We start from the raw sequence: 22,571 nt of genomic DNA, 5'->3' as shown, positions 1-22,571 counted from the left end.
AATAGGAAAACTATGTTAAAACTGAGCAAAAAAAAAAGGTCTAAGAGAGCTCTGCAGTGTGAGGCACATTAAAAAACCCGTAATATATGCTGAATATTTCATAAAAGAAATTTTAAAATCACAATTATAAAAATAATAACAAACCAGCTCCACTGGTTTGTGAAGTAATTCTTTAAATATAGATTTGTGAGTACAGTTACAAGTGCTATCTTGCCACCCTACAGAATTCATTGATACTATGTATAAAAATTTTATGAAGTTTAGTTCCTGACAATTAAATGAGGAAAAGTTCTTTTATAGTGGTTTGCTTTTTTTGTGATTTTCTTTTCCCCTGATTTTGAGTTACCTGGCAATATAATCAATGTTACCTGAAGTTTCCCAGCAATAAAACCAATTCTTAAAACCAAAAAATACTAAGATGCAAAACAATGGAAAAATCAGGCAATATATTCTTGCTTTTTTAAAGGTGCTCATGCCAGCTAGGTTCCTCTTGAAATATTTTCTTGAACAAGGACAGACTGGGAGCCCAGAATGGGACTCAGACTTAAAATCCTTTAGAGCAACACACAGATATTTCATGCCTTAGCTGAGGCAACTCATGAAGTTGTTTTATTCTCTTCCACAATTAGAAAGATTAATTCTTTAAAAAATCATTGGAAAGACTTCATTTTGTTACACAGGGAATGTACAATATCAAAACCCAGCATTAAAACCACACAAGATAGCAACACTGTGCATGCAGTGCTGACACGCACAACGAATGGTTGTAAGTAAACCCATTTGCTAACACAAGAGATGATGTGTTACAGATGGAATGTCAGCACTACACAGGTTTAGTGTCTGTCAGGCTCTTCTTTCTTTTATGAGTTGTTGCTTCTAATATTCAAATATATGCATGACTTCCAAGTTCAAAGGACCTATCTACTCATATCCCTATGAAAGAAAACTGCACATTTCTCACTCTCATAGTAAGACAAAGTAATGAGCAGAGTGGCCAATGCCTATCGTAGCAGCCAAATCAAGTGTTAGAAATAGAGATAATCTCAAATCTTGGAAAATTTGCCAGGGAAACAAATGAGGCCATGGTGAATGAAACAATCAAGCATCTGAATTTCTGATACCTGTGAAAGGGAATTGAGGGAGTTTATGAGATAAAGAGTGTCCCTTACAGTCTAGTTCCACAAACCTTTGTTTTGACTGACCATGTAACATTATTTCATACTACAGCAAACTCCACCACTGTAAAAAAAAAAAACCCAAAAAAAGAAAAAGAAAAGAAAAAAAATTCCATTCATTTCTAGATAAATGAATGAATTTTCAAGTCCTAAAAAATCTGGGCAAGGCATCATTCCTCAATTTTAATATTGTTTGAAAACACAACAGACTAAGACATGGGCATCTGTGTTTTGCCCCTGCCCATAGTCTACAACTTCAAACGTAGTATTGTGTGTAAGTTGGGTACAAATTCTATTTTAACATTAGAACCACACAATAAGACTTCTCAACCACAATAAAAAAGCAGTTATCTGCAAAGCTACATAAGTAGAAAAGTGGAAGGGGAAAGTCAAATTCTAACTGGTCATCAGTAGTAAATCTGTGATTGAGAAATAATTTGATATAGAGGGTAAGAATGCCTCAGAAGGGATTAAAGGGTCTAGGAGGAAGGTTGGGCAAATACATGACTCCCTATTATTTTAGCAATCCAGGAATACCAGCAAGGTGATTGGGTCCAAATTTGTGCAGCAGAACTGGGAGAAGGCCTAGACTCAAGGGTGGACCAAGGTGTGACCACTCACAGGGCTGGTACTGGGGCTAGGGGTTAGAAAACATCTGTCAAGAGGCATCTATGCAGACTTGTTTTAGAACCACTTATTAAAGTGAGATTCTGCTCACTGTGTCATTCATTAATTACATATATATATATATATATATATATATATATATATATATATATATATATGTATATATATTTAAGCATGAACATGTGTTTTATATGCCTTGACAGATAAAATAAAAATTCCCCAACAGTAGTTTAGGCAGAATATCACTTACTATTTACTATTTAAAAAAAATGTTTTATTTTCTTCTGAGTTGTGCAGTTAGGCTTTGAAAATAAAATTTCTGTTTAGTCTGAAGGAATAACACAGTTTTTCTTTCATAAAAATTCCATATTCTAATATTGATAATACTGATCTGGCATAGTATTTCTTCTCTCAGTGATGATAGATTAATTGCTGTAAAAGTGAAAATGAATTATTTGCTTGGAATAAATCTAGGCGGATCAAGATACTATCGGTCAGACATTTTTAGGCAGATATTAAAAGATACTATAAAATAGACCACTATTTATACTCCAAGAAGGTAACACACTGAGTGATTACCACTCACTGCTATTTGCCACCTATTTACCTGGTTATGTTTTATGAAAAATTACAGTTTAAGAAACAATATTTTAGAATGTTCTAGTCTGAAAAAAAAATTTGTACCAAACAATACCTGATTTTCTGACTGAAATTGTCCACTACCACAAAAGTGGTTCTAACATACTTTTAGCAGTGGGGTTCCAAAGTCAGCAGAACACTGACCATTCATCACCACTTTCTCCTACACATAGCTTTTTACTGGCAAGAGACAAGGTAGGAAGATGGCAGAAACATTTAAAAATTCTTTCTGGGCTTCCTGGTTTAAGGGTAAATTCATTACATTTAACCATTGTGAATTACTGAGAAAAGGACACATGTCCAGTCTGGGATGTTTCCCAAATGTACTTCTACATTAGTTAAGCCACAAAAATAATATCACTTATTAAATATCTATGCCATCAGTAAATGGTAACATATGAACAAAAATTCAGGTGTGAAAGATGAATGAATCTCTCATAAAAAAAATCTATTGAGACAGCATTAAAGCATTTAACAAGATAAGGATACATGTAACTATAAAAGATAACATGTAAATATGAACATCTTTAAATCTGTAATATTCAAGTATGCACAACCACGCACTGAAACTTGACATAATCTGATTCTACTCAATATACGTTTTCAACACCTGCAGCATTACCTTAGAAACACTTCCACTGAGACATTACAAAAATATATTAGAAACATCAAAAAGAGACTACTCTCTTCGGTATCTCCATCACACATACAGACTTTACTAGAGCTGAGAGCTAGATCAGAGAATTCTCTGTTAGAATTTCTCAATCTGTCCTTGTGTAGAATATCCACAAAGAATATACTACCATCCTTCCCAAGAAGCAGAATGTGGTCAAGTTTCTGTGTAGTCACTGCAGAGATGCAAGAAGAAAAGACTTATTTGCCATGGTAGATTCCCCACCTCCACCCACCCTCCCACCCTGCCCCAACATGACACAAAATGGTGAAGAAAAAAAAACTTGTTTTCTACTGCAGTTTCCTAAGTATAACAGAGATAAACTTCAGAAAACTGTGAATTCATCACTCACCCATCACTCTAAATTTGGGACAGTCGGACTGTATATCTACCACTGCTGGGCTACAAAGAGCAAACTGGCAGAGAGATGTAGACAATTTGTAAAGGGTTTGAAAATAACAACACTTCATTGCAGACAGTACAGAAATGTACATACAGGTACTTGCACATCAATCTTCCTTTTTCCCAGTCTCTACCTCTTAAATTCTTTATTTTCCTGCCCACAGAGAATGAATCAGAACACAGTAAAGCATAGATATACAGCAGAAGTATGATCCATGAGGTAATGACTGTTCACAAAAGTCAAAACAAGTTGAGTAGAGATGGAGGTTTTTGAGCCCTTGAGAAAGAAAAATGAAAAAAATTAAAAAGTCATCATACCCCAAACATATTAACAATATACAAGGAGTAGATGCTGAAGTGATACTCCATAAAAAAATCTTACACATTGCCTATCATAACTGAAAGCATTCTTCAGGAGAATGCTATAGCTACGTTTAACCTGTCATCTGTGTCTAGGTGAGAGTTTTACATTTAATTATTGTTATATGCACTGCAAATTTTACCCAGATATAAAAGCATATTGATAGTCTCTTAGGGTAACAGTAGATCAAAACCTAACAAAGGTTTGGTAGATGATTGATCTATCACTGAATTCCCTCTGTATTTTATTTTACTTGATATCCAAATAACATTTTTACAGAACTGCACCCTGAGAAAAACCCTGTCATAGTCTTCTCTTGTGCCAGGCTGAACACTGCTATCCAGATCTTCCAAAAGTACACCAGGAAATAAGATTAAAAAGCACCATGGTACTGTTTGTTCTGTTTTGCAGGGAGAAAAAATATTCAGTGGCATACACATTTGTTTACAAATATGTTTTATGGAAGAGCAAGTATGTTAGGAGTAAAATTATGGGTTAGTATTTGCAAACAAGTTTTATGTTAATCCCTCCTTTCTCCAGGAGGTTGGTTTGTTCTCAGTGTTAATTACTGGAGGACATGTCTAGTCTTTGGAGAAGTAGCCTCTGAAATAGACCTTGCTTGAAACCAGAAATGTAATTTCTGACAGGTATGGTAGAGCACCAGTGCCTGCTGTCATGGTGAGACTGAAAAACACCCCTAAAACTTCCACACTCAGGCTGATAAAACTAAGAGTTTACTGCAACATACTTTATCAATTTCAGGGCAGAGCTCAGCAATTGTCAGTGTGCTCCATTGCATCCAGATGGTCCTGAAAGAATTTAGTTTTAAGGGCTATTTCACCCTTGAAAATTAAAATCAATCATCTTGATAGTTTTTTTTTTTAAAGTTACCATTGGCTCAGTAAACAGCAGTAGTTTTTCACTACAGGCATAGAAATTCCCCAACCACAGTAAGTAGCTAAAATTCTAAATGTCTTTTTTTTCTCATATTTATATTTTGTCAAGCAGTACAAATGAGTAATTCTTGTTTGTTATACAGTTGTGTATCTGAGTCCTCCAAACAAGGCATAGCGAAAGGAAATAAAGAGACCAGTCATATTCAAACTATGCAGCATATCACTGTTGAATGAATATTCAGCTCATTCTTTCTAAAGCTTTTATTCAGTATTTATTTACGCAAAGCTGCCATTGATTTCCCTAGGAGCTTTAGTATAAAGAATAAGGATGAGATTCAGTGCTATTTTTAACAGAAACAAAAACAACTCTCTCCCGACAAAAAAACCCTAAAACCAAAAACAAACAAACAAAAAACCAACCAACCAAACAAACAAACAAAAAAAACCCCACCAATTCCTAAAGATTGCTTATTCTTCTTAAAAAAGAGGGGTAAGTAAATCTCACTATGATTAAAAACTATTGCAAACTAGACTACTGCAGATAGGCTTCCTGTCATTGATTGAAAATTATAGTGAGAGCCACAGTTTAATGCCTTGAATTTTCCTAATCTAAATAACAGTCAGTCTGGATGGTAGAAAGGCTTTAAAGTAACCACAAAAGTACCAGGATAGTTTTATTGTTTTATGAAAAGAAATGCTGTAGGGTTCTGGTATTTTTTTTTCATAATCAAGTCTATTTCACTCAATGCTTTCTTTGGAAGAAAAAAAAAAACCTACAGTTTTGACAAGTCTGGGGTTAAAATAAAGCTTTAATCATGGTTTATCAAAGGGGTGGAAAGATCAGACTGTCTCAGGTGGATAGAACAGTCAGTTTCAGCTTATTTAATTTAATGAGATTGCACTTTACCAGAACATTGTGTATGGTCAAAATACCTATTTCACACTTTCAGGAATGAAAGACAGTCTCACTGGTAGGACATTTCCAGCTCCTTACTTAGTCCCTGTGTTTTGTGTCTAGGTCTAGCAATGGCAGCAGCCTTAACCCCTGGGAAATCAAGGAGCACCTTTGTTACCAAACACTGAAAAGGGAGACTCAGGGAGTGTTAACAGCAAATATGAATGAGTTGCCAAGTATAGCTTGTGATTTCTGTACAAGATAATCAATACAGATTGGTACACTTTTTTCTAACACTTATTTAGACTAAGATATTTTGACAGAACTGGAACCCATCTCATCTAGTGTAGATGTCTACAAAGCATACAGATTACCTAGTTATTTGGTCAAAATCAGTAATGACTGCTAAATGGCACTTTTATACTGCAAATTCCCTTTGAATGAGATTTCTTCCTTCCATCTTTGTCATGACTTCTTCACGCAAGACACACTTTTTTTCTTTCATATGACTAATAAGAGACTTAGCTAGCTCAGATGCAAATATCTAAATTTCAGATTTTTAATTTCATAGAGATAAATGCCATTTTTCCTGTCTCTGCAGAAGACAGAAGTTAATCATATGCCTCAAAAGTAAGTAATATTTGCAAATAAATGGAACAAGGAAATTCTCCCTTCTCCTGCTAAAATCTATAATTTTATTTCCAATTCCTAAAGTCTTCGAGGTTCAAATTGGTATTTTCTTGTTAGTAGTCCATACACATCATCTAACGTCTACCATAAACAGTAATACTGAAGAAACCAACATCATCTAACTTCTACTATAATCAGTAATACTGAAGAAACCAACTTTGCCCCTCCCCTTAAATTTTTCAGATAATTATAGAATATCCATATTAAGCACATCCAGTCCAATGTAACTCAGGATGCAGCAAAATGCTGCCGGTGAACTAAACCAGTGGTTTGGGCTCCCTATATGCAACATGGTTTGTCTAGAACATCACTTTTATAGTGCATGTTCCCCTCAAAAGGTTGTACTCTTGCTGTCTTGTTGAAAACCTCTGCTCCAGGACTTCTTTAATAACAAGATATTCTGTTTTCTCTCCAGGTGAGGTTTATCAGGTTATATGGCATCTGAGTAATATTTTTCATACTCTGTTTAACCATGTATTTTATGAAAATTTTGGTTTGTTCTTTAGAATTTTCTATAAAGGTACTATTTCACAATAACTCTGAACAGATCAAGCAAATACAGATGGGGATTTCTTGCAGCAAATATTAAACATAATCAGAAGAAAATAGAAAATCTTATTTTTAGAAACAACTAAGGTTTTGAAAACACCTTCTACTTAGATTTAGAAGAGGACAGAGGAACACCTGAAAAAGTGAAAGATTTTCTTCAGCTGTTGGCTGAAAAAAATCATATTAAGTAATAAAAATAAATTTAAATATTCCAACATACTGCTTCTAATCTACTTTTCCCTCAAGACCCCATATGCAAATATTTTATTTGCTCAAATAATATCATAGAAACAAACAAGGATTCTAACAGCAAGGAACAAGCAATAACTTATTCTTGAGCACAACTAAATAACAAGATCTACTTAATGAAAAGTTATTAGACCCACTACCCAGCTGGACAAATTTTCTAACCATACTTTTTCTCTATCCTTTGAGACTTAAGGCCCTAGAGGCACTTTTCTTTACTTGCTTATTAAGTGAGTATGATATTTAAATAATAATTCTGTTGTGCTTAATTTTAATCTACTTAAAATGAAGCTTCCAAGATTTCAATCACTTTTCAAATTACTGCACTAAAAATGCTCTTTAAGTAGATTACAGTATAGGTATTACTTCAGGTCCACACAGTATTTTGGTTCCTAAAAATAGCATACCCATTTGTAGTAAACACTTAAAACCTTCTTCTGAAAAGCAAAATAATTGGACACCAATCCTCCACTGTGTTTCACAGATTTAACTCAAGGTTACTGGCCTCAATTTCAAGTGGTAATAGATGACCTACAGAGTATTGTATATTCTACAGAGAATAACATTAACCTGTAATGAGATACTCGCACATATATAAAACACAAACACATGACAAATAAGTAAGAATGATAAAATACAGAGATACAAAACATAGCAGAGGTAAAATTTCAGCAAACCACAGTTGGCTAAACTCTAGCAGTAAAGATGCATCATTTTTTACAAACAAATAGAGCAACACATTTTGGTCTTGACCGCATGCTGTTTCTCCTATATGTTTTATGTTATTTCTCAAATTTAGAAAGACAGCCCTTGTTATAATGATATTTATCTAATATATATCCATATACTGAGAAAGACACCTCTTCTTCAATTTTTAATCTACAAGTCACACGTAGGCTCTGACTGCCAAAATTACAAGTTACAAAGAATTTTATATCTAAGAATTACCAGATCAATTTAACAAAACAGTTAGCAGTGCAAAATACAAGCAATTGTACAGCAACTCATCACAATCAATGTTTTCACTATTGTTTTTACTTTTCAATTCCTCTTCATAGAACAACTGAAAACTCAGAGGGAAAAGCAAATTTTAACTTTTTAGTTCAGAAACATCTTAAAAATAATGTATACTTCTTGAGTCAGTGACAGACAGAGACATGATTAATTTTAGTACTTGTTATTTCTTCACTGTTTTTAAAAAAGTGCCTGGAGTGTTCTAGGAAGGAAAGCCCTTTGAATTAGTGATGGCTCTCACAGCTCCCACCTCTGTTATCACCTTGTTAGTTGAGAGCAGCTAACATTAAACATTAAAAGTACTGAGAAGCAGTTCTAACTTTCCCACAATCCTGTGTGATACAGCACACTGAACTCTCAGGTCTACAAGCAGCACAAAGGCACAGGTTTATCTGGGGGGGGGGAAGAAAAGAAATATTTGAAAGATTTATTGCATCTTGACTGTTCAATTGTTCTTTGATTTGCTTGTTTGGAGTGGGGAGGTAGCAGGATTGAGAAGGGATGGGGGGGATATTTGGCCTACTTTTTCTCAGCTAAACTTGTTAGAAGGTGAGATTGTTGAAGTTTTTTTTCAAAAGATGAATCAGTAGACAGAGTACTGGCAAGTATATCATATGAGATATTGTGCTGGTTTTGGCTGGCGTAGAGTTAATTTCCTTCACAGTGACTGGTATGGGGCTGGGTTTGTGCAGAACACAAGGTTGATAATATAGAGAGGTTTTTTTTGTTATTGCTGAGCAGGGCTCACACAGAGGCAAAATCTTCTTTTTGCACTGTCTCAATGGAAAGGAAGTTAAGAATGCATGGAAGGCTAGGACGAGACACTGCCAGGAGAGATGACCCAAAGTGATACCCCAGACTACATGGCATCATGCTCAGCATATAAAACTGGGGGAAGGGGGAGGAAGGGGTGGGGCAGTGACATTTGGAGTGATGGCATTTGTTTTCCCAAGGCACTGCTATGTGTGATGGGACCCTGCCCTCCTGGAGATGGCTGAACACCTGCCTGCCCATGGGAAGTGGAGGAAACATTCCTTGTTTTACTTTGCTTCTGTGTGTGACTTCTGCTTTTTCTATGCACAGAATTAGAGAATTTCTGAGTTGAAAAAGACCTATGAGGATCATCAAGTTCAATTTTTTTCCATCCACAAGTTTTCTACCTTTCACCCTTCCTCATCTTTACCTGCTGGTGGGGGAAACACTGAGCAGCTAAGTTGGGCTTGGTTGATGGTTGGGGTTAAAACAGCACAGATCTCTAAATATAGTACAAATTATCTGTTTGTGGATTTTTTTCTAATGCAACAGAGAAATGCCTGGAAAGAATATTAAACCTGAGCTTTGTTCCTCATATACAAAAAAATGACAGAAGCCCACATTATTTTGTGAGACTTTGGAAAATCATCTTAGCCAAAAGTTGTCTTTCTCATGGATGAACACAGAAATAGGCTTACACACTTTAATGTAATAAGAAGGAAAGCAGAATAGCCATGACTGAGTACTTATGAGAACATGAAGAAGTTAGTGCTTCCTATAGAACTTCTGAATGGCATTTAATCAAAATATAGGATGTCCTAACCTACACAGCAAATGTAATAAATAATTAACATATATCCTACTGCATTTTCTGCTTGTGGTTGATACTATCATACTTTGAGCACGTCATTAATTGTCTCTCACTTTTCTCCAATCATGACTCCTCCAATCATGACCAAGTTTGCTCTATCCATCCTGCTGACTGGGCTCAGGGACAAGTGTATTCATGGGAATTCTAAAGCCTGGAGCAATGGGATGTGAATTGTTGATTATACTCAGTGTGATCAATCCAAGGCTTTTCTGTGAATTCTAAGCCTTTAAAGTCTAAAAAAAAAATTAGTTTTCTTTTGGTGTTAGTTTAGATTTGATGTTGATGCAAGTTTTTGATGTTGCTGTAGAAACAACATATGAAATATACCAGAGATGTCTGTAATGTTTTATTCACGTAAGTAATTGCCCAGAGATGGCCTGATCTCTGATGAGTTCTCCACTGCCCTCTCATAGCAGAGATAGATGATAATAAACAGAAAATAAATATTAGTTAGGCTAAAAGAAAATTAAGGAAGGGACTACTTTCTCCTCCCCTCCAGTTCATATCAACCATAAACTGAAAGAATTACATTTTAAATTAAATTGCTTTTGATTAACAGCACTTCAGTATCATTTCAATGCGGTTCCATGAATTGTCAGTTATTCTATGGAGCTGTTTGGTGGTACCAATGATTAACATCAGAATGGTAATAATTTCAAAATTGAGATACAATGTTTTCCTTGTAGAAAGTAATCCCTTCCCAACAGGTAATACTTGTACAATGACATGCATCTGGTGGTATAATCAAGGTATGTATTCACTCAGTCCTCTCTTTGAAAACTTCAGTTTCATGAATAGCCATTCTCTGTCATCTTTAGAGAGGTCCTCTAATATAGCATTAATGAGAAATTCCTGTTATGTAAAATAAAATCAACAGCAGTCATAATAGTAGTAGCAGTAGTAGTAGTAGTAATAATAGTAAATGTTTATGTGTTTACAGAACTTGTGATCATCATAGTACACATGTGAAAATCTGAATTCATAAAAGCTTCTGTAAAACTGGGGAGTTTTAACACAGAGAAGTAGGTATGCAGAAGTGAGAATTTGCATGGAAACTCCCCAATTTGTCTTTATTTCCATACACTGCAACAATTTCCCTTAATAATTTTTAGTCACAGCTGACTTGATGTGTATAGAGGGTTTAATTATATTTTCTGCAACACTTCAGTTTTAGAGAGTTTAAAAAAAAAGCCCCTGCACCTACTGGAGTACCAATTTCTGGCAGGTTTTCAAGTGATGATTTAGTAACTTGCTGATTTACAACACTAGAGACAGTTACCAATAAAATAAAAATGTCTCATAGCTCCAGTGGAAAAAACTTAGAGCAGTACTTGCCTTAATCTTTCATTTAAAACTCACACTTGACCTTATACAATTACTTACTAAGGCTGTGCACTTCAAACTTCTTTCAACTACACTGGAACTTCAATTCTTTGGGAGGAAGAAAGTAGAGGAAATCTCTAAGCAGCACTAGTACAGAACTTTTAAAATATTTGGAATTTCAGCACCAATTATTACTTCTCTTGGTTGGAACTGTCAGAGTTAATTTTCAGGGGAAACAAACAAAATAAGACCCTAGAAATAAAATTTCATATTTAAATGAAAAATTATAATATTAAAAATATTAAAAATATGTCTGTTAGCTCCCGACAACCTACGAACTTAAAAATCATTTTACTCAGAAGAGGAATATTGCAATTTATTTAAGACAGAAATAATTTTAAATGCATCAATTTTTGATCTAGGAAATTCTCTTTGGACAACTGACTTAGTAATATTACCAATGACACTTCAAGATGACATTTAAAGGTCTTTAATTTTGTCTTTTCTTACTGGGCGCTGGCCTTAAAGGCAAAGGAAAACTTAAGTATTCAGGATCTGTTACTACAGAAAGAACCATAAAATTAAAACAACAAGAATACATTAATATAGAGGAAAAATTAAAAGCCCATCCTATCATCTTTGATGATTGGCAGCCTAGTGGAAAATCTAGGCATCGAAATTCATTCAAAACATTCAAACTTCACCTGGTTTTGTAAATGGGTTTAAATACATTAATGCCAATAGTAGAAGCACCTACTGAAAAGGATTTCAGTTCCTGGTTAACCTCACAAGAATAATGGAGTAAAATAAGTTCAAGTAGGTAGATAATGGCTCCTGCATGGATCTACCATAATCAGTAATTACGAAAAACCTTTTCTCCTAAGGTAATTTTTTTGAATTGTAACAAGCTAACAAAATTTATACCATAATACTTCAGATGTAAGCTGTCACTTCTAAAACAAACTACCTCTCCTACAGAAATTTTCACTTCCAAAACTATATATATATATAAGGATTTTTTTTCCAGATTAGATATTGAAAATTAACAATATGCATTAGGGTGGCCAAGTTCTCTCCAGACATTATTGTTCATTGTTCAATTTAAATAATTTAATTTATTTTTTCCATAATACTGATATCTTGTCTGTAGCATGGGCAGAGTTCTTGTATTTGATGAGTGTTTTGACATAGTTGATAGGATTTATTCCTAAATAAAAACACTTTGCATTTGTAATAACAGCATATACATGAAAAAATCTGTTCATTCAATTCAACCATCTGACACAGGATTTTTCCCTGTTTTTGGGATGTACCTGAGAAAGCCAGTAGTGAACGTATTTTATACTTGATTTGTTTCATCCTTCAGAATTCTGTATTGGAAAGAAGCTTGAGCCTCTTCCTCAAACCTTGCTTCCTAAATTGTAACAGTGACCTCTAGTGCTTTACTGCTTTGATGTGGGATGCGTGTCTTTTTTTGCAATGGTTTTAATATGCCTCCCTGTAACTGATTTAGTTTTGTGCATAGTGCCAAATGCTATTAATGTGCAATTCAATTATCATGGTCTTGTGAAAATGGATGTATTCATAAACTGTACAATGCAGAATGATGGAGAGAATTAAAGCTGTGACTGGATTGCAGCAGGGTGTTTAACATGAGGAACTTAGTATTCATGTTTAGGGCTACACTATGCACTTGAGTATCAAATGAGATATCATTACTGAATGACAGCACAAGATCATTTTGGTGCTGCAGTGTGAATGTCAGGCTCATGGGAGCATGTTTAGTTTACAAACCATCCATATGCAAAACCCTAGGCTATAGATCCATTGAGCACTTCAAACTTCTCTGCCATTGCTCAAATGTTTCCAGGGAGCTGTCCCCTGCCACTGGGCTGAGTAAGGTTATTCCTGAACATTCCTCATTGCTTTGACATGCACTTTCTTCCCATGGAATCATTACTTCAGCCCTTCCCATTCCTGTGATGCACAAGCAGTGCCTTAACAGGAAGGGGAGAAAATATGTTCAGTTCAGGTTATGAGCATCTGGCATTTAGGCTACTGCACTACCACAGAACACAAAATGAAATCCTTCAGCTTGTTGAAGCTGAATCGAATGGAACAAGAATAACTCAGTTTTATTACTGAATTGTAAAAGCCCTGAAAATTAATTACTTAGTAAGTTTTTTTCTTTTTTAATTTAAAGGTAATTAACCTAATTCAATACTGGAAACAGATTTTTCAGATACACATATATATTTATATATATATATATATATATATGTGTGTGTGTGTGTGTGTGTGTGTGTATCTATCTAGCTATATACCTATAGGTATATGATTTGCCTCCTAGAGAGTAGATTGTCCTTAAAACTGTAATCACAGTCTTTATTTTGGGATACCACTCTACTGGCTAACTCATTAAAAAAAAAAAAAACACAAAAACCAAACTTTCTATTGTAATTGTTAGCATTCTCTTCTGTCATGCATGAACAATACTCCCTAAACAATCAATGCAGGGACCCTAAAGTCTTGCTAGCCACATTTTTCCTTGTTACATTTCTACTGCTTTTGAACTGCACTGTGATTGCCATTCAAGTTGAGTGCCAGCTTAATCCAGGATATGCAGATACCAGCTTTCAAAATTTTCTAATGCTAAAATCCACTACACAATAGAAACACTGCACAATAGAAGTCTGCCAGTAATTTTCGTGTAAGACAAAATTTCTTGGAAAATACTGCACTTCAAAAGAGAAAACAAAAATGAAAATACAGCTGAACATGCATCCCTTACCAAAATGCTGCTTTCAAATACTCTTATACAGTAAGCGTTATAAACAACATTCTGTACATAGACTCATGACAAAAATCTAAAGAAGAGTTTTAGAAAATTTTCAGCCTGGAAGCTTGATGTCATGATTTCAAAGCATGAATGTTTACCTCAAAAATTATATTTATTCCGAATGCAAAAAAAAAAAAAATCCCAGAAGTTTTCAACACACTCTGGATTGAGTTTTAAATCATATGCAATACTTACATTTATTCCCTGTCACTGCCATGTGCTGGCGATGAACACACAGGAGAAAGAGCAGCTTCAAGAAGATTTCAGTGACAGAATCCATGTTCACAATCATTGAGGCACGCAAAAGAACCAGAGAATTCGGAAACAGCTGTGCTGTACTTCAGTTCTGCTCCTGCCTCCTTCCCACCGCCTCTCTCCGCCTCTCCTCGCAGAGCAGCTTCCCAGGGGCCAGGCACCTCAGCCAAACGCGCTCCGCATCTCCTGGCACACGCACGCACACCTCCGGATCTGCCTCCCGGTCTCGCAGCAGCAAGCCCAGAGGCGCAGCAGCGAGAATCCCCCCCGGCTGGCACAGAGGCACTGGGGCTACACCGGCAGCGGCTCGGCACGCCGCTGCAGCCGGCAGCCCGCGGGGGCGGCGCTGGACACCCCTGGCGGCGGCGGCGGGCGGGCGGCACCGAGCGGCCCGCGGGGGCGGCGCTGAGCGGCCCGCCCGGAGCCCGCCCTGCCCTGCGCTGCCCGCGCTGCCTGCGCCTGGGCGCCGCCGGCTCTGCCCGCTGCTCAGCCTCTCCCGGTTTAGTAATCTGTCTTCCTTTTTTTTTTAATTTTTTTTTTCTTTTTTTTTTTACACTTTCAGCTGCAAAAGCGTTGCGAGTTTTGCTCTCTTAAAGGAAAGCGATTTGCCTGTAGGAGAGAGCCTAAGTCTGTGAGTAAAATGAGCAGCCTGCCATTATTTGAGGAGTGAGTGACTGACTGCCCCTCAGGAAAAGGCACCACCACTGTCCCTGGAGGGCTTTATCGCTATTAATGCTGGCATTAAAGAATTACATTCTCAACTCCTAAGAGTAAACACCTAAATATATCTTTCCCAAAATACTTTAGGCCCCACATAGCACATAGAGCATTTTGCTTCCTATACTTTCACAAAGCTCTCTTTAAACCCTCCTATTGCTTGTGTTTGGGAAATAGCTTCATTTGAGAAAGAGCTTCAGAGAAATTTTAAGTGATTGTATTCAAACTATATTTTAAAAGTGTATGGTTTTGGTTTGGGGTTTTGTTTGGTTTTCTGTTTGTTTGTTTGTGGGTTTTTTGTAAAATAGGCTGTTACTGTATATGCTAACTCTAGCGACATTTTTTCTCAAGTGTGAGAAACTGTAATAACTGCGTAATAACTGCGTATTAGCAAACTCAGGACGTTAGTGAGGGTAAAAGCTGCATTAAAGGACCACATCAAAGGCCCCATCCCGGCTGCGTCTGCAGTGATTAAGCTGTATGAACTGTCCATGTTTTTGCAGAAATTACTATGACAATACGAAACTGCATGCCTTGTGACTCTGAGGTATATAAAGAGCAGACTTAGCATTTGTATATTCAGCCCAGTGGTCTAAACTTCATCTTCCTACTTCATGTGAGCTTTCTAGCAGCTCTTATATACCAACGGGATTTTTCATCCTAAGTGATACTGCTGTATGTGGGTTTAGACGCTAGGTACAATGTTGCTGACTGCTCTCTCCCATGTTGCAGGGAATACAGAATTTTCAGCAAATTTCTATGTAGAACTGTTCGGTGTCAAGAATAACTGTGGGATAGAGACAAAACATGAATTAAGCTCCCATAACTTCTGAATTTTTGTTCATTATTCAAATCAGTTTCCTCACTCCTTGAAGGATACTCTTATTCATCTACAGAAGTAAGAGTAAAATGTGTTCTGGTTTCATGCTACCAAAGCCAACCTGTGTTAGGTGTTACAAAAATGTATTTCAGCTCAGCCAAAACAACTAAAATAAAAAACCTGAGAGGCAGGTTTTTTTATATCCTTTTAAAAATCAGCATGATTGAGACAAAGAGGCCTATTTCTAAATTGGGTAGAAAGATTCAAGGTAATAATCTTGAAGTTAATAATCTATTACACAGCTGGCCTTCCATTTCTCCATGTCTACTTTTATTTGAACAAAAATGCATGAAGAAACTGTATTAAAGATTATGTGAATCATAACCTGCCTTCCAGCTCTCCTAAATCAACCTTTAAATTCTACATTCTGTTTCCAGAGTTTAGTACAACCATAGAGTCACTGTCCAGAAGCTGGATTTCTTTGCTATATAGTTCCTTGAGTTAATATTGACCTTCTAACTAAATTAATATGAGCATAAAAATGTTCCATGTGCTGCATCCCATCTCTAAAGAATATCCCATGAGATGGTCCTTGACTCGGCAGCTAGACAAAATTTCATGCTTAAAAATAGGACAAATATCACATAAAATCTTGGCAAGGACTTTCAATGTAATGATGTTCTTTAGGATTAGCTCTAAGTTCCCCAGGGCTTTGAATCAGAAAGAATTATTATTCTGGTAATGTAATGCAAATTCAGTAAAAAGGCCAATGCCATTGTGGGTAAATATTTGTCTTATAAAATAGCTTACAGTCACCAAAATGGAACATCTAACAGACAAAGGTCATAGAATTTTCTGCTTTTTGTTTTTTTTGGACTGAATTGAATGCAAATCTACAAATTGATATAATATACTTTTATAATTATGGAAAAAGCAGTCTTAGAATAAAATGGTATGCTGAAACATCTACATATGTTTCTGTTTGGACAGATAGAATTACAGAAGTCTATACAGTATGTATCTGAAATATCAAGATAATATCTATTTATCCAGGGATGAATCTATGGTGTCTGGCACTGGTAAAGTGCATAAAATAGCATAGCGTGACTCACACAGAATATCGCAACCTCCTCTTTGCTTCTGCATCGTATCTTTCTCCTGCATCCGTGAAATATTTCTGTTCACATAATCTTATCTCTGGATGCCAGCATCTCGTTTGCCATTTCTCTTCCATACAGTGTCCAGATTTTTCACTAACTTCTGAGATCCTCTTTGTGGAATTCAGACAAGTCTTTCTGTTTCTTACAAGCCTCTTTTCTTATTGTATTTTAAAAATTCCCCCACTCTTCCAATGTTTTGTTTTTCTTCTCATAACTTACTTTTGAAACTTCCCCCAAACACTAAAAATTTACTCATTTTATTTGCCTTTGAAATTCAACATTATTACCACTTGATTTGATAGAGACTCCTTTCCAGTTGATCTTCATATATGTATTCTTTAGAAAGACAGCAAGTTCCCCAGAAGAACTGTGTCTTGTTACAAATTAATCCATACAGATAAAGCATCTGCAAAGTTTAGTTGGTCAAAACTTTAATTAGTTGACCTGGGTATTGCCAGCCTTCATTTACAAATGAAGGACCTTGTTGTGAAGTCCTTTTTCTAGCAGACAAAAACTAACAGAAATAATTCCTCTTTAAATTATTTACACTGTGACTTTTTGTCTATAAAGAAGAAACACTTTTAAATTCATGCTAACCGTTCTCCTGGTATTATTGTGATCTGCTTATTAATGGTAAACCAATTTAAAAAAGGACAATTATAAGCACTCTCTTCTGCTTCTGGTACGAAATCCACTTCACACCAGGACAATTGTTTTGAGTGTATCACAGTTATTCAATACACATTATTTAATAACAACAAAATAATAATTTGCTTGCAAAGCACAATAATAAAAGTATGAAAATTCAGCAGCGTCCATACTGGCTAACTGAGAATACTTGTTTTATTCCTTCCCAGTAAATTCCTCATTTGAAGACATCAACCAAATCAGAAATCAGCTATTCACTTACTACCTTCTTCACCTCACCCTTCACTAATTCAGCTCCATCAAGCTCACATTTACTATCCAACTAACAGTGACACTGCAACTTTATTTCAGGAGGCTAGAAATAAAGATTAAAATTTTAAACGTTCATGTTCATCTTTTCCTATTTAGTTTCCTTGGTGCCCTCGTCTGCGTCATGGCCTTGTTAGTTAACCCTCCTTCTAGTGCCACCTGCTGCAGTTGCGTTGGCATTACAGGTTTCTCTTCACAGCATCTAGTCGTATCATGCAGCTGGAGAATGTGTCTTTTTAATGCAATCGAATTCTTTCATGATCCCGTAAAATCTTCCCAGTACTATTCCTAACACTGCAGAAAAAAAACTGCTGTAATTGTCTGCAGAGACTGCAGAGAGCAGAAATGCTCAAAGACAAATATAAATCAAAAATAAATGAACAGAACCATATAATGCCAGGTACACAAATAGTGATATTTGCAATGTTTTTAAGCCATTTTTAAAGAAAAAATAATTCTCATATCCACCTTATATTGCTACATGATATTGCTACATGCATTTTTTTAATCATACATCTCTATATAGTAGGTATGACATAGAGTAAAAATTGATTTTCAGAAATCAGGGTGGCATAACTACTAGTCTTAACAATGTTTTGGTTTTTTGGTTTTTGTTTGGTTTGTTATTTTCCAGTAGCGCCAGCATAGCACATTTTGTCTTATTGCAAAGCTACGAATTTCCTTTTAGGCTGTATTTGTTAAAAGGGGAGGGGATGGAAGCCGTCTGTGTATGGCTCATTTTACTGCCTACTGCAGCTACACTTATTGCACCTACACTAATGACTTCATTAAGGATTTAAAACCTTTTTTTTTCTCAGATGAGACACAGAACACAAACCAGAGCAGACATGGCTCCATGCACCTTCAGAAGGATTCATGCCTTTAGCACTGTTGTGAATCTGTGTTTGAAGGTTGTAACAAGATACGTGGCTACACAGAGAGTTCTTTTGCTGCTACTGTCTGACCATTCAGGTTTTTCACCTGAAAGGGTGCATGACAATCCTGGGGACAACTTTTTTTCGGGATTGTGAAAATGCTTCTTCTTAACCCTTCTCATTTCACAGTCCAGAATTTTATTATTTCTGTCATAAACACCCTGTGTATTGTGCCTCCCAACACAGGAAATAAATACAGAGTACTGGAAAATGAACTTATACACTCAATCATAGAATCTTTAAGGTTCAAAAAGACCTCTAAGATGATTGTGTCCAACCATTACCTCAGTACTGACATCTATGCTATTAAATTATGTTCACAAGTGCTGCATCCACATGCCCCCTAAATTCTTTCAGCTATGGTCACTCCATCATTTCCTACGAAGTCTGTTACGCTGACTACTCTTTCAGTCAAAAAATTATTCTTAATATTCCAATCTAAATTCCCCTGACACAATTTGAGGCCATTTCCTTCTTTCCTGTCTCTGGTTGCCTGGGAAAGAGGCTGACCCCTACCTGGCTGCACCGTCCTTTCAGGCAGCTGTAGAGAGTGGTAAGGTCTCCCCTGAGCCTCCTTTTCTCCAGCCTAAACAAACCCAGCTCCCTCAGCCACTTTTCACAGGATGCTCCAGACCCTTCACCAGCTCCACTGCCCTTCTCTGAACGTGCCCAGCACCTCAATGTCTTGTTGAATCAAGGGGTCCAGAACTGAGCACAGAATTCGAGGTGTGGCCTCACCAGTGCTGAGTACAGGGGCACAGTCTGCCCTGGTCCTGCTGGCTACACTGTTGCTGCCACAGGCCAGGATGCCATTGGCCTTTTTGGCCACCTGGGCACAGCTGGCTCACGTTCAGTCACTGTTGAGCAGCACCCTCAGGCCCTTTTCTGCCAGGCAGCTTTCCAGCCACTCTGCCCTCAGCCAGTAGCAGTGCCTGGGTTTGTTGTGATCCAAGTGCAAGACACATCACTTCACCTTGCTGAACCTCATGCTGTTGTCTTCATCCCATTGATCCAGTCTGCCTGCGTCCTCTGCAGGGCATTCCCACACTCCAGCAGATCAAGACTCCTGTTCAACTTGCTATCACCTGCGAACTTAGAAGGGATGCATTCCTTTCCCCGGTCCAGGTCATTGATGAAGGTATTAAACAAAACTGGCCTCAAATATTTTTCTAAATATTTAATAGTGACAATAAAAAGAGTTTTAATAGCAACAGTAATAACAATAACAACAACAACAATAATAAAAAACAACAGTGTTTAGTAAGTATTTTTAACATCTCACATGTGGCATGGATATTTTTTAAAAGGATGTTATTCACAGTAATTTGTAGAAATAAATGTCTGAATAACAAAAGGAAGCAAGAAAACAATATTGAGGACTTGATGCTAAGGTACTTTGGTGATTTTTTTACCTAATTAAACCATGTCTTGAAGGATAGAATATTTAAAGGCATGGAGTTTAGAAAGGCACAGTGAAGGCATAAAATATAATATGGATCTATCAAAGGCAGATCATAGTATACAAAGCTCATAGTTCTCTTTGATATCTGATTCCTTCCTAAAGGAAGAGTGTAAATTTTTGACACTGGATGCATATGAGTATGATACTGTTATGATGTTTCTTTGATAATGTAAAAAAAGATGGAGGATAGCAAAGGATGTGTGCAGTGAATCAGAAAGAAAGGCACTAAAGAAAGGTGAAAAAAGTGTCATTTATGTATAAGCCTTGCTTAATGTATTAATTCATGGCTACAGTGAAAAAAGCAGGCTTGTGGAGCATACAATTTGGGAGATTTTTAGGAAAATGCACTTAGTGTAGGAAAGGTGTCACACAGATGACCTTCCCAAAGAAAAGCGAGAGGCTATGCAATGGTAAAATATGCAAGAACGTGCATAATCCGAGGCTAATATTGATGACACCAGCTGTAAGTTAGTTCTTTAGTTGGAAGCAGAAGATCCTAGGTGAATCAGCCAACTCTGAGATGAATATAAGTTTAACTTGAGCCACAGAAGAAAAAAAAAAAAAAAAAAGAGCAATTGTAACCTGCAAAAGGAAAGTTTCTGAGCTGGGAAGCTGGGAATGGAGTGAGAGCCAAAGCGGTCTGAGAAGAAATGAACAAGGTACCCAGAGATTCCCTGTCCCATGCTGTGTACCAGTGTTACGAAATATGAATTTGAAAATCTTCAAGAGTGGTGAAGTGGCCAAGAACTCAAGATCCATGCCTTGGATTGGGATGCAGACTCCCAGACGGTCTGCAAATCTTTTCAAATATTGGTATAACATTTGTTTCCTTTGCCGAAGGAGTCAAGTAAATCTTGAAGAAGACTCTGGTCTGTGACTTCTATTTTATATAGTTTCCTTCAACAGAAACAGAGAATTAAGATAATTTTCTTTAGTGCTTTATGAAGACTAACTTACATCATTGCTCAGTGAGTGTTTGGCTTGGTATAATTCTCATTCACAACTAGCATACCCTGGGCATCACATAGGGAGCTTAGTTGCCTGGCTGAAATCTGGAGATTTCAGGAACCTGAAAGTCGGGTGAAACTGCTTGCTGTGAAGTTTTTTGCTGTCTTCATGCCCAAGGATACAGCTACAAACATAGGTGTAAATGAGACTACAAAGCATCCGGCCTGGAGCTCCAATATGTCTGTTTACCCGATGTATGAAAAGTGAAGCTCAGCTCTGTGTTTCTGTGTTTGAGGTATTTCCTGTATTTCTTCCTATATCAAGCCTGGATTTCAGTGCCAAGAAAGCAAGAGTCATGAAACTATGATTCTATAATGAGCCTGGGTTTATTTCTCTATGCAAATTACAAGTCTCCTTGAAGTAGGAATATACTCTCCTTGAAGAAGGAATATTAGGAAGGTAAACATGAAGAGGTTGTTTATGTAATTTTTTTTTTGACTGTACCAAAATCAGTGCTACAAGGCTTTACTTATATGTAATTATTTCATGTTCAAAATCTGTCAATTCTGTGGAAAGCAGTCAAGTGTTCAGTTGTTGTGCAACCAAAGATGTAACTTATGCAAGCCTTATTTCCACCATGTTAGGAAAAAAAGGCATATAATATGTCTTCTCTATCTTAATTTGTGTGAAATTGTTCATTTGACAGCAGAATTAGGATACTAATCTGGTGCTTTGTTGAAGCAATGTGTAACAGAGAGATAATACAAAAGAAGAAAGGTAGTAAACAGGTTTCTGCAAGTTGAAAAAGATCAAAAAATATGGGACTCAGCTCTTTCAAAAATGTGACTATCTCTGAATTGAATGGGTAGGTCTCACCTGCATTGTCAGCACTGAGAGTAAGCTGCAAATAGCCAATGTTTCATTGATCTGGGCTGTATTTTACAAACCAGGGTCAGACTCTACATACTGTAGGTTAACAGTTGTTGACATTGTTCAATGCATTGAAACATACACACAATTCTCTGAAGGGAAATTATTTAATTCCTTTTTTTTCCCCTGTTTTAGATATTATTTTGCAGACATCAGAAAAGGGAAAATCACTTTATATGTTCTTATTTCCCTTTCCTTTTTTATATGCCTATTGGGATTATATAGCAAAGTATCCAGCCTGAATATTTTGCATATATGTATATATATTAGTAATATAAACATCACATGATAACATGAGCAACTCTTAATACCAGTGCCTCGCTGTTAAATATGATCTCTTCAAGGTGTAAGATTGCTTTGGAGGTGTGTTTCAGGTAAGTAGTCTTTGTTTATTTCATTATGAAACAGACACTGAGAGGGAGAGACATTTGGGA

At 36.4% G+C, this 22,571-nt stretch overlaps 1 protein-coding gene across 2 annotated transcripts in view; it reads right to left on the bottom strand.

The window, feature by feature from the left end:
* The window catches only part of CNTNAP4 (contactin associated protein family member 4), a 202,945-nt gene extending 188,330 nt beyond the window's left edge, over positions 1–14,615 (bottom strand). For both annotated transcript variants that reach the window (XM_071424786.1, XM_071424787.1), the window contains exon 1: positions 14,149–14,615. In XM_071424786.1, coding sequence (XP_071280887.1) covers positions 14,149–14,245 — 97 coding nt within the window. In that variant the 5' untranslated portion in view covers positions 14,246–14,615. The remainder of the gene's footprint in view (positions 1–14,148) is intronic.
* Between the last annotated feature and the right edge of the window lie 7,956 nt (positions 14,616–22,571).

This window comes from Agelaius tricolor, unplaced genomic scaffold, assembly GCF_023055355.1.
Source record: "Agelaius tricolor isolate 1412-34295 unplaced genomic scaffold, bAgeTri1.0.p SCAF_4, whole genome shotgun sequence".
NCBI classification, from domain to species: Eukaryota; Metazoa; Chordata; class Aves; order Passeriformes; family Icteridae; genus Agelaius; species Agelaius tricolor.
The sequence above is the reverse complement of the archived record's forward strand: the minus strand, read 5'-3'. Positions and strand labels throughout refer to the sequence as shown.